General features: G+C 39.4%; 1 protein-coding gene across 2 annotated transcripts; it reads right to left on the bottom strand.

Moving 5' to 3' along the window:
• Nucleotides 1-683: 683 nt before the first annotated feature.
• On the bottom strand, nt 684-12,683 carry CRELD2 (cysteine rich with EGF like domains 2). 2 transcript variants are annotated; one of them, XM_071552560.1, is made up of 10 exons: nt 12,399-12,681; nt 11,285-11,367; nt 10,315-10,425; nt 7,741-7,832; nt 6,527-6,703; nt 5,247-5,345; nt 4,006-4,083; nt 3,378-3,473; nt 2,377-2,517; nt 684-1,262 (listed from the first exon to the last, which is right to left on the bottom strand). In XM_071552560.1, the coding sequence occupies exons 1-10, from the start codon at nt 12,567-12,569 to the stop codon at nt 1,204-1,206; spliced, it is 1,107 nt and encodes a 368-aa protein (XP_071408661.1). In that variant the 5' UTR covers nt 12,570-12,681; the 3' UTR covers nt 684-1,203. The 2 variants fall into 2 exon arrangements, with proteins under 2 accessions (XP_071408661.1, XP_071408662.1); XM_071552561.1 differs by lacking the exon at nt 5,247-5,345 and having other exon boundaries at nt 12,399-12,683.
• Between the last annotated feature and the right edge of the window lie 248 nt (nt 12,684-12,931).

Raw genomic sequence — 12,931 nt, forward strand, 5'->3', positions numbered from 1 at the left:
TTCTGAGCTTTACTCACTTCCAGCAAGAGCTTTAAACACTGTACATAGACGGTTCTTATTTACAGCTATGACAGTCCTACAGAATATAACCAGTTTAGCTCTTATACTTGTCTTTAAGCTTAGAGACAATACATAGGAAGCTGCGTCTGTGCTGTGCTTATAAGCTTTCCCTCTGAAATGGCACAAGAGACAAGATGATAAATTGATTGTAGTATGCTCAGTCTGGAAAAGGCAGGAAGCTATTATACACAGCAGTAAACTGTAGTGAAAGCCATGTATTCATCAACTTTAGAGAGTACTCAGATAACAACGGAGCCACTGAGTGCAGGTGTTAGCCAAACCTACTTTTCATCACTGCATCAACTAGTTTACATAATTAATGCCAGTACCTGGCAGAAAGCCTTGTCCATCTGTCTTTGAAAATCAAAGTTTGACATAATTCTTCCTTTAGAGGAGTGTGTACAAGGTGTGTTGCTGGGTTTTTCTTTTTTTCATCTACATTCCAACAAAACTGAGGGCTGGAATTCAGTGCTGAACTGAAATACAGTTTACAAGGTTCTGGGGTTTAATTTTGTGAGTGTTGTTTAGTTTTGTTTGGGGTTGTTTTTGCTTTTCTTCACTGATTTAAAAGAAAAATAGACATGACAACACATCAAGGTACTAACATCTTAAAAATTTTAAGGCACATTCCAACAAAATAAACTTTTATTGAATGCAATATTAGGCATTCTATTTTGTGTAACGGAAGAGTGCTCCCCCCGCCTCCCGCCCTGAAGAGATTCCTTTTGACAATTTCCAAAAGCTGTATTTCAGTTACAGAAATATTTCTCATGATTAGAAACATCAAACTTCAGTCTAAATTTTCCTTGAATTATGAAGTGCAACTAAATTCTTCCAAAAGATAACAGTTTTCAGTAGGCACTAGAATGAGAAGCCTGTAATTTCTTTACAGCTGCTGGGTACAATGTTATGTTCATTCAAATTTTACACTAGCTCATCTAAGTGTTGTTCTTGAAGAATAATATAAAAAGTGGGATTTAAGAACAAAGAATGCAGCTTAAAGAGCAGGCTATCACCATTTCAAAAAAAATCTTAATGGCAACCTGCATATTTAATACCATTTCCACAGTATGTCAGCTAGCAGAGGCTTAGTCCAATAATTTAAAACTTTAGATAGGAATGTCTTTTGGTTCTGAATGCAGATCATAAGTCATCATGTCCAGTATGTGAAGGCTCAGTTGTTTCCCTCTCTACTTCCTCTCCTGTAAAGTTAAATATCACAATTAGAATACAAATCTACTATTAATTATACACAATTATTTTTGACATTAGGATTTTAAGACAAACCCAGTCAACATTCTTTAAGACCAGAGAAGCAATTAAGCCACGCAGAAGAGCTACTTACACCATCCTCCCAGTCTAAGTTTACTTTTCTCACTAGATGCAAAAAAGTATTTGAAATAAACTGGTATTTCAAATAACTGGTACTGTTAGTGGAAGAAAAAAAAAGAGCACAAATATTTCTATTCTAATCTTTTGTTTTCAGCTACTCACAGTGAATTTTCTCCTTTCCATGTTACCTTGCAGGAGATATTCTGGTATTTGAAAAAATAAGGCAAGTCTTACTTTATAATTGTTTTCTATGGTACAAACTACTCATTTCAGATGTTAAAGCAGCCTTTAAAAAGGTGGAGTGATTTTATTATACTGGGAAAAGCATTATCTAAGTAAAAAAACTAAGCCAATTTGTCAGCTTTTCATTTTACTTTTAGTATCATAAAATGTCAGACCATGTTAAAAACATAGTAGCTGATATCCTGATTATCTGCATTGGAGAAGTACATAACTGATTTTAAAGGACTAATAACAGTAAGTACTGGGAGTATAAGGTGTGAACAGAGCGGCCTTGAGTAGCAATACAACACAGATCTTTACAACTTATTAGTATAAGAGGAATAAGTGGTCTTGGGGATGGCACGTGGGGACAAAACAACCATCCAAACAAGCAATAAAGAAAATAAAGGTATGAAATTAAGTGTGTCTCGTCTATTCTTCTACAATTGTTACTGAAAAATAGTAATAACTCACTTTGGAATTGTAAAAGAAGCCTAGATGGAGTAATGAAACATTAATGGAAAAAATACTGTCCATAATGTGTCAATACATCCTAGAAAAAAATTACACTTGAATTTCTTGACTGAAGGTATAGTTTAAGTCAAGCTAAACAGTTCCCTACTACTGACCACAGCTCAGCTGTAGAAAGATAAAATATTATACAGAGGAGTTTATAAGTAAATAGACACTTAGACTGAAATAAAACTACAAGTTGTTGATACAGCATATTTTTTTAAAAATTGTCACTGAAAAGCTACTTGCCTTGTTTTAGAGTTTGAACACATGTGCCATCCTTATCTTCAAACCCTTCTGAACATACGCACTTGTAACTACCTGATGTATTAGTGCAGTCTTGATTCTCTTTCACACAGACCTTTTCAGAAAGGTTACATTCATCTATATCTAGAGATAGAATAGGTAAAGAAAGAGTCTATTGCTGTTATTTTGTTAAAAAACTTACTTGTGTGCAGTCATATAAACAAAATTCTATTTAAATATGAAAAACACTGAGGAGCAGAATGCTGCTGCCATAGATTTAACTTCTGTTAAAATAATCAGATTCTTCACGATTCAGACTGTGTTTCAAAGTTATTCAAATAGTACTAGGGAATTTTTTTACGTTTTGCAGGTTCCTGTGTGGGGAAATGTATTAAGCAATTACATTTATCACAATTAAGCAATTCGTTTTAATCTACTGAACATTTCCTGCAGTCATCTTCTATTTATGCCATCAAAGTATAGCTAAAGGGAACAGAGCCTTTAAATACTACATCATCACAGTTAATAGCTACTTAAGACTAGGCATATGTTCTGCTCTTCCCCACAGAGAAAGTCTAATTTCATGTTATAATTCACTATGAATGAGTATCATTTGAACTTGGACACTAACGGATTAACAGAAAGGCAGCAGAATCCACATTGCGTTCCTGACTTTCTGTTACAAAAGGAATAGAGACGCACACATCTGATGAAGAGGTAAATAACTGAACTGAGACTCATGTAGCTGTTTCCCAAACATGCTATAAAATACTTTGTTCCTTTATACAAGTGGTTCACTCTAAGCCTTGTCAAGTATATTAGCTCAGTAATATACAGGAATTTATTATGAGCATCTTTGCAGCTAACAGCAGAACAACTGGGTTCACTTTGACAGGCTTGAAAATCGAAGCATACAAATATGAACATACCTTATCTCCTCCTCACCATGGCTAACCAAGAGTGAGCTAACCAGTGTTTTACCATGTACTGCTAAATCCACCAACCTGTACACTTTTCGCTTTCCTTCACGTATCCAGATGCACAGGTCTTACATTTGTCAGAACCTTCTCCAGTGCAACCTATGCAGCTGGCATCACATCCTAAAGATAAAATATTTTATGAATAAAAAAACTATATATCTGAGGTTTAAAAAAAACCCCGCCAGACAGCTTAACCACACAAGGAATCATAGAATGGTTTGGGCTGGAAGTTGAGTTTAAGGCCATCTAGTTCCAACCCCACTGCTGCTATGAGGTCCCCCTGGAGCCTTCTCTTCTCCAGCCCAGACAATCTTAGCTCTCTCAGCCTGTCTCAGCCAGTCCCTTGATCAAAGTCTTCATGGTCATTCTTTGAACTTGCTCAAGCAGATCCATCCATTCGCTATGTTGGGGACTCCAGAGCAGGACTCCTTGAGCAGTCCTGAAGGTAGGGTCTCACAAGAGCAGAGTAGGAATAACCAGAAATCTCTTGTTTTGCTCATACAACAGCTCTAAACTCTCATTCTCCCCAGCAATTAGTGTCCCCAGACCACAGTGTACCAAATGCCTGGTATCATGCACTATATCTAGCATTATCCCTAGCATTAGATTAGGAGTCTAGACAGTAAAATACAATGGCAGATTAAAAAGAAACCTTTGCATGAGAAAGATCCATCTGTGTTCAAACAATACTGGTGATCTTTGCAAGGAGAAGTAGCACACTCATCTACATCTGAAAGAAAAAGTGACAAGTTATCTAAGAATTTGGAATCAGATATGCAACATGTTAGACACAGAAGTAGCATGATAACATATCCTGTTTTGTTCAGCTGAAACCTACATAAAAAAACCCAAAACTGATCCTTAGAAGATGTTTTGTGATGACACTAACATATTAGATATATTAGAAATTCAAGAGCTCAGATTAAATAAACTTTCAGAACACCTTCAATCATTGTAATTTTCAAGTCATGCATTTATGTTTTTTATGCAAGTATCACAACAAACAAGCAGGATAGACTACTGGTCTGGAATACTGTTCTCTCCTTTACTGCTGGATTACCAAGCTATGGAACTTTTTAAAACATCAGAAAATTTACACAAATGCAGACACATACACATCTTAGTTTTCTACACAAAGCAAATTGGAGCAAACCAACTTATGGTTAGGACCAGTCAAGCTCAAAACTTCTGTGTGGGAAGTTAAAACATGCCAGTTCTTGTGATTTTGAGGAAAGGACATAACAGTATTTAATTGAAAAATTCAGACAAAGAAAGGCTATTTCAGTCCTCTTGCTGTCACTCTCATCCTGTTGCTGTACACATCACTCCTATGATAACTCAACTGAGTTATACTTGATTAGTGGCAATGATTATTAAAAAACCAGCTGTACAGAAGACAATGCCAAAGCATTTAAAAATGCTCTTGGAGTTTTCCAATATTTCTCCCAGTAGTTCTTTCCAATAAAACAGGGTTGAGCATTTATGACAAAGTATGTGAAAGCAATTGTACAATTACTACCAAATACGTAGGTAAGTTTACAGGAATCTTCCAGTAGTTGACAAAACTGCTCTAAATCAAGAAGAGGGCACTATTCCACATTCAAATAAACGCCAGAAAGACCATTTCTGAAAAGAAACACCCCACTTGCTGCTATCTGTATTCCACTAAAGAGAACTACAGTGAATAGTATGATGAAGACAACTACAATCACCAGGTAATCAATAGTGAGGAAATACTACTTTCCTGCAAAGGAAACAAGTTAGGAAGAGAGAGATTACAAAAGCTGTAGAACTCTAAACTGACAGAGCACTTCAAATTCAAAGTGTTGTCCTCTAATGTCACCAGCCATTGTTACTACAAAACCTGTTTGAAGTCTGCCAAGCATTACTCACCCACACAAGCTCCACCTTCATTTTTAATCCAGCCTTCTTTACAGTCTTGGCAGTCCTTGTTACTTGAACCAGTACAAGTTTTACAGGCAGCATGGCAGGCTGAGAGAAAATTATAACCTGAGATTTGTTGAGAGATTCCAAGACAAGTTTGGGCACACAAACTCTCAAAGAAAACTTTATTTAGGGTTCACTGGAAGCTATCATATTTTAATAGCTTGAAACTCCACTCATACAATGGCATCTCTATAAAGTCAAGATTTAATTTATAAACTTGCAGCTCTATCCCACCAAAACAACTGCAAAACCTCAAAATACTCTCAGAAGCCCCTGGAAGGCAAACCTGGCAATTAACAATCATCTGCACACTGAGAACTGTGCAGTGAAATTCTAGCTAGCAGAACAAATTTCCAAAATATCTGGGAAGAGGAGATCAAGTAGGTGAAGTTTGCTCAGGCCTTCAGGGTTGAGCCATCAGTTCAAACATCAGATTCTGCACTTCTACCAAATTAATCCTCACACTACTTCATTTGCAACTAGCTATGAGAGCATCGTGTGAAGTGATACCACTCTGAAGAGCTTCAGAAGGAAATATACCAGAAATCCAGCTGCACATGCATACTATATATATTACAGGTAGATATAACACACCATATATAACATGCATGTTATATGTAATAATATAAAACAAATCATACAGAAGAATTACTACACAGATTAAAAAAAAATATAGATGGTTTAAAGACAATCTTAATAGATCCCAGGGTCAGGATGCAGTTGTTGCAGAATCTCTTCAAGGGTGTAAAAACAATTGAAAATCTGAAAAATTGCAAAAGTTTATTCTTGTGTTTCAAAATTAATCTAACATTTAACTAACTGGAATCTAAGTAGTCCACAGTATAGATCAGCTGTTTCCATGCCCATTTATTCCAGATAAGCTTACGTGAGACATGAGAAAAACCTACCTTTCAAAGCAGTTCAGTATGCAACAGTTTCATCTCAAGATTTTAACAGTACTCAGGAAGCAGAGGGGAAAAGACATACATGAATGCTGCTTCTTAATTTAAAGGCAAGAGTCAAAATTAAAAAAATCAAGGTCAGTCAGGAAAGGTGACTTAGCAAAAACCTTAGAACTCCACCAAAGTGACTGACATGTCATTTATGCTTAAAGCTGAGTGACCACACTGTGTTTTGTTTCTACATTTGTTGTTTTAAATAGTTTCTAGCTTTCTTTACAAAAACTGAAATAACACAAAGACATGTATGTGTCAAGACTTCATTACCTGTACAAACAGAATGTGTCTCATTTCTCAAGGTACTGAAGTAACCATTGGAACAGTCTAAACAAAATTCTCCTGTGTACTCCTTGTTACAGCTACATGAGCCATCTCCACCTCGGGTACCATCACCATCACAGTGGCCATTTCCATGGCAAGGTCTTTCCGATCCACCACGACAAGCTAAAAAGGATCAAAATTATTTTTAAATCAGCTGTTAAAGGAAATAACTTCCTGTTCTCAGACATAAGCACCTGAAGTCCCACTCTCTTCACAGAGAGTAAAATAAAATAAAAATTAATTAAAAAACAGAGTCACACTGAACCAGGATATAATTTCCAAAGTCTTTTTTACCCATGAGAGCAAAAAAAAGTTTTGCAACAAGGGCATGTTCAGTAATATACTCAAGTATATAAGAAACTCAAAACAATCTCCAGCAAAGTTCAGTTATCAATTTAATTTTGGGTAAAGACCATGGCTTAGAACTTTACTTATTTTCCTAGCTGCCTGGCTAAAGTTGGTATCTTTACTTTTCCTGCATCTCTGAGCAGACTCATATTGCAGTTGTAAAAACCTACCAGCAATCATTTAGATCATTATAGGGAATCGGCACTTAATTTTTAACAATACATAAGAGGCCAAAGTTGATCTCTTAAAGAGGCAAAAGGTTTTAGAGATTTATAAATTATACAACTTTCAGAGGCCAAAATACCTTAATGGCCAAAATGCCCATAACACACTTTTGCAAAGACTTCAGTTTTATCCCCCACCAACTTTTACCAAGTATCTCTCTTGACTTTTTAATTGATCCTCAGTTGCAAATTTCTTCATTTAATTCCCCACCAGTATTTTGGCTGTTTTACTGTTGAAACTGGTCAAGGACCCTTGTCTACACAGCTTTTGAAAGGTCACTTAAACAACAGACTTGATGCTACAAAGAGCTTTTAAGCAGGTGTGGATGTGAGCATCAGATCAGATGGATTCTGCACATCTTGGTACCTCTGATAGCTTTGTACCCTATTTCATGCCCAGAAGACTTTTATTCAGGCACGATATTTATAAGGGAGCCACCTAATTATCAGGCAGCAGGCCTGATATGCACTACACAGCAGTCAGTATCTCATGCAAAATATTATACTTTTTGTATTTTCCATGTCAGGAAAGACTGAAACAGGTAAAAAGAACACATCTGGTACCAAATTTTTCAGGAGAAAAATTACCAAGGCAATCGGGTCCGTAAGTTCCAGCAGGGCAGCAAACTTCTATTGTTTCAATGCAAAACCACTTAAACAAATCAGGATACTTCTTCTTTCTGTATATGAGAGACATTATTTAGAAACAAAAAGAACAAAGGTTCTTTAAAAGCCAACTTGACAACCGACTGAGCACAGCACAGAAATCTTTTCCACATGACAGATTTAGAAGCTTGCTTCAAGATGGTCCTATTTCAGGAACCAATTTCTAGAAGTTCTTCTCCTTGAAAATTTAGCTTTCAACCTACACTATGATTAATAAACTCTACTCAAATTTTATAGATTATGTTTAAGAAAAATGTGAAATAAGAGCAACAAAAAAAATCAATTCATCTTCATACACAGACACACCAATTATTTAACACCTTACCGTTTGGGAAGGTTTATATACAGTTTAGACAGTCTCATTTATGTCTTCCTCTTAAATATAAGTGCTGTGTCTTTATCTCAACTATACAGAAGATTACCCAGGACAGATATTAACATCTGCTCAAATCACTGGGAACTTCATGATAAAGTTAAAATTTCTCCTCTTTTTTAGCATTAAGTATTATTTTAGAATAATTATTTTTATATTAAGAAGTTAGTTATGTGATAGTTGAGCACTAGCATACTCCCCTAATTAATAATGAAACCACTAGATGTAATTTGGCAAACTATGAGGACTAGTACAGTTGTCAATGACAATTCACATATCTCAGTATTGTTGATGCTGAAGTCTCAAAAACTTCAGTAAAAGAAAAATGTAGATATTCTGTAGCATTACAGGAGTCTTCAGCAGCTCCCAAGGCATGTACAGCTCCTCTTTCTAAGCTATTACATCTGACATATTGACTGCAAGGCTCAGACCTTAGAAAGTAAATTTACTGAATGCCATATCTCAGGTTAGAAGGGGCCCATAAGGATCATCAAGTCCAACTCCCTACTCCTCACAGGACATCCTAACACTAAACCATATTACTAAGAATGTCCTTCAGATGATCCCTGAACTCTGACAGGCTTGGTGCTCTAGGGAACCTGTTCCAGTGACTGACCACTCTTTAACAACTTGTGAAAAAAGACCTAAGGTATCAGGGACAAAGTCTTTGGAAACCACCACAGAAACTGACATTTCCAGGTTAAGGATCAGAAGGCAAACTGTTTTGTTTGCACTCACAAGGCTTATTAAATACAGAAACTTTTCAAAACTCAATGTATTTTATGAATGGTTTTGTTTATTTTAGGAAGTCGCCCTTTGTCAAGTTTTCTAATTTAAGAGCAGTTTCTTTCGGTTCTGCAAATTTGAGCTGAATTTAAGACTCTGGGTTGCACAGCTCACCTTTCTGGAAGGAATGTCCTATGAGGAGCACCTAAGGACTCTGCGCTTGTCTAGGAGGTGAAGGGGGTGATCTCATTGCTCTCTGCAGCTTCCTGAGGGGAAGTGGAGAAGGATGTGCTGATCTCTTATCTCTTGTATCTAGTGACAGGACACGTGGGAATGGTTCAGAGCTGCACCACGGTAGGTTTAGACTAGACATTAGGAAGCATTTCTTACTGGGAGAGTGGTCAAAAACTAGAAGAGTATTCCTGAAGAGGTGGTCAATGTCCCAAGCCTGTCAGTGTTTTAAGAGGTGTTTGCACAATGTCCTTAATAACAGCTTTAAATTTTGGTCAGCCCTGAAGTGGTTAGGCACTTGGACTAGGTGATCATTGTAGGTTCCTTCCAATGGAAATATTCTATTCTATGCTCTGCTATTCTATTCCCTTCAACCTACATGTTAACATATACACAATCCTGTATGGTCTAGTAAAAGGATAAAGCAGTCATTAGGAAGAAAGTGGGTTATTAAAAAGCCTTATCCAGTTACAAAACATTATAATGACAATTCACTCTATTGAATTTTAGCGAATTAAGAGTGCTGACAGTCTAAATTAGTGAAAAAATTGTTAGAAGAAACATGATTTGGAATTTAAAAAAAATATATATTAGGAAATCTAAATGCTACACTGCTATTCTTGCACGAATTATATTTTAGACTGGTATATAAAAAGATTAGTTATAAGAGAAATCACAGGCTAACTTAAAAGGCAGGTAGAAAAGTCAGCTGCTACTCTGCCATCCTCAGGAGATCCAAATTCTAGACTGATTAGCATAAATTATTCTTTTGATTGCCAGGAGAACAAAATGTAGTTTCAGGGGAAAAAAGCAAACAAACAAAAACCCCACACGAACTAAAGAGTCCCTTGCAGGTTTATGACAAAGGAAAACAAATCAGGGACTAAAGCTCACAGTTTTCCAATGTTAGTTTGCCTCAACACCCCACTGATAAATGAGTACACATTGCAGACTGGATGGTGTGACACTGCTGGAACTGAAAATCAGAAAAGAACATAATACAGCAGCACACAATACTCAAAGTCAGCCTGAACCCAGCTCTACCCAATGGTACCTCGAAGGCTAATGAAGAATTACCGACACTGCTACTGTTCAGTCACAGGATTTAACATTGGTAGTTCATCCTCTTATTCACACAAAGATATCTAAAAAAAAATTATACTTACAATTTGAACCACCATTTCTCTATACGTTCTTCGTGCTCTTCTACCATGTTGTTACATTCGAAGTTACTACTGTCACACAGATTCTCTACGATTTCCACAAGACGAATTTCGCTACAAGCAGAGAAGGAAAACCATAAGTTTAATTTAAACGTTCAACACAACTCAAGACACAACAGAGCAGCCAGATTTCAGCCTAGAATATTTCATCTGTTTATGGTGTGTTCTGATTTAGTTCCAAAACACAGGAAATATCAGAATAAAGAGCATTATTTTAATTAAAAAAAAAGGAGAAGAATGACCACGACAACCTTGTGGCTTACTTGCATTTATTATGCCTGCAGACTGTAGGTCTGATAGATTTTTGGCTTCCCAGAAAAGTGCATTGCAGTACTTTTCTCTTACATTCAATGATAAATTTCATATATTATTAGTATTTGATAGAAGCCCAAGAAGCTCACAGTAACATCTCAATGTTTCAACTAAGATAAAAAATGAATTTGAAATTTAGGAGAAAAATACCAGTTACTTTGCTCTGTAATCAAAGATGTATATATTTATATCTCAACAAGAGTAGAGTAAAGGTGTTTTTCTGTTTGGCACTGAAATAGTTACAACTCTAGGGAAGAAGTACTGCTTTAATTCTAAAATATGTATTAAAGTACTCTGCACCTTGTATCAACAAATTATTGACCATTATTTAGGATCATTATTTCAGTTAAATAGAAGAAAACTACCATGACCAATGACAGAATTAAGCTCTGGTGTTTTCAGAAACAAGACATATAAAGGCATACTATAATCTTTATATTACAATGTAATGTAACATTTTAGTAATTAAGATTTAAGGTTTGGACAAACAAAACTTCAGCTGCAACGTTGAATACTTAAGTTCCAGACAAACACTGGTACAGGAAAGCTACATACAATGAAAACAAAATGTAGATGAATAAGAAATACTGAGGCATCTCACCTGGACTCATACTTTGACAGTGTCTTCTCTTCCCAAGCAGTGTTTCCACCACCAAAGTTCTTTTTAGCTGTATCTGCTAAACCCTACAAATAAAAAGTACCAAAAATTATGTAGGGTTTGCTTCTAACAAAAATTAAGGGCAACATTTATATAAATGCTTATATGTATAAATGTTTATATAAAAATTGTGAAAAGCACCATGCAGAAACTTCAGCAAAGCCCTGAATCTGCTGATCAAATTGCTAAGTGAAAGAAATCGACCGCGACAAGATGAAAAGTGAGAAACTGTAGCTTATAGCATAACAGGATTTAATTTTCCTATTGCATAAACAAGGCCTTGTTGCAGTCTTGATTTACAAAAAAACCCCATACGTGTATGAAACTTTATACCTTTCCTCTTTAAGTTCTCCGGAACTGTGTTACAATCAGTTCAATAGAACCTTTACTTCATTCAGCTTTGATAACAGCCCAGTCTTCATCGCGTTGTAACCTAAACGCCCAGCGGTACAACAGGGCGATCGCACAGCTGTTCCCAGTCACAGCCAGCGCCACCAAACCACACCTCGCAGCAAACCCTCGTCGCTGAAGTGCCCTACCGAGCCCACAGCACGCGGTGACGGCGTACCGAGAGCATCAAGTACCTGCCACAAGGCGCAGCAGCCTCTCGCTGCCCACGCTGAGTGTCCTGTGCCACAGGTCGGGCTGCTGTAAATGCCACAAGGCAGTGAATGGCTCGTGATGTTTTCCCCCAGCACTCTCCAGAGGCGAGCACGCCCCAGCTGAGCACTGCCAACCGTTTTGCATTGAAGCACCAAAACGTCTTTGGCGACAGAGCTGGAGCAGCTCTGCCCGCCACGCACCTCAGCACCGCGGCAGCTGCCGGAACAGGACCCGCCGCGGCCCCGTCACTCGCCCGGGCACGGCCAGGGACGCGGAGGCGCTCCCGGAGCGCGGCCCTGGGCGCAAGCCGGCCCGGTCCGCTCTCGCCGCCCGCCGGGGACCGGCGCCGTCCCTCGCTGCTGCTGCCGCTCTCCCGCGTCGGGAGCCTCCACCGCCCCGCAGCCCCACCGCGGGGCAGCCCGCCTGGCCCCCGGGCCCCGGCCCCGCCGCCTACCTGGTTGAACCTGTCCACGATTCCCCGGCAGGTGGAGCACGCCAGGCGCCGCCGCTCGCCGGCGCCGCGGGCGGGCAGCGGCAAGAGCAGGGCGGCGCAGAGCAGCAGGGCCGATGCGGTGCGGGCCGGGCGAGGAGCGGGGCCCGGGCGAGGAGCGGGGCCGGGCCCCATGGCGAGGGCGCGCGAGCCCGGTGGCAGCGGGGCCGCCCCAGCCGAGCGCCCTCGGCGCGAGCCCCGCCCCGGCCCCGCCGCCGCGCGAGCCCCATTCAGATTTCCGCGTCAGCCGCACGCGCGCCCCGGCCGCGGGCGCTCGTTGGTGGAGGCGGCGGAGCGGAGGAACGTGGTCCAATCAGCGCCCGCCACGCTCCGGACCAATGGGAGCGCCCCGCGTGCCCTGCGAGCCGAGCGGGGGGCGGGGCAGAGCCGTCTTACGGAGCGATACCGCCTGCCTCGCGCGCAGCCGCCATCATGAGAGCGGGCAGGCGCGGGCGCTGCGGGGGCTTCAGGTCTGTCCGCCATTTGTATTTGGCAGG

This window comes from Pithys albifrons, chromosome 3 (genome assembly GCF_047495875.1).
Source record: "Pithys albifrons albifrons isolate INPA30051 chromosome 3, PitAlb_v1, whole genome shotgun sequence".
Classification (NCBI taxonomy): Eukaryota; Metazoa; Chordata; class Aves; order Passeriformes; family Thamnophilidae; genus Pithys; species Pithys albifrons.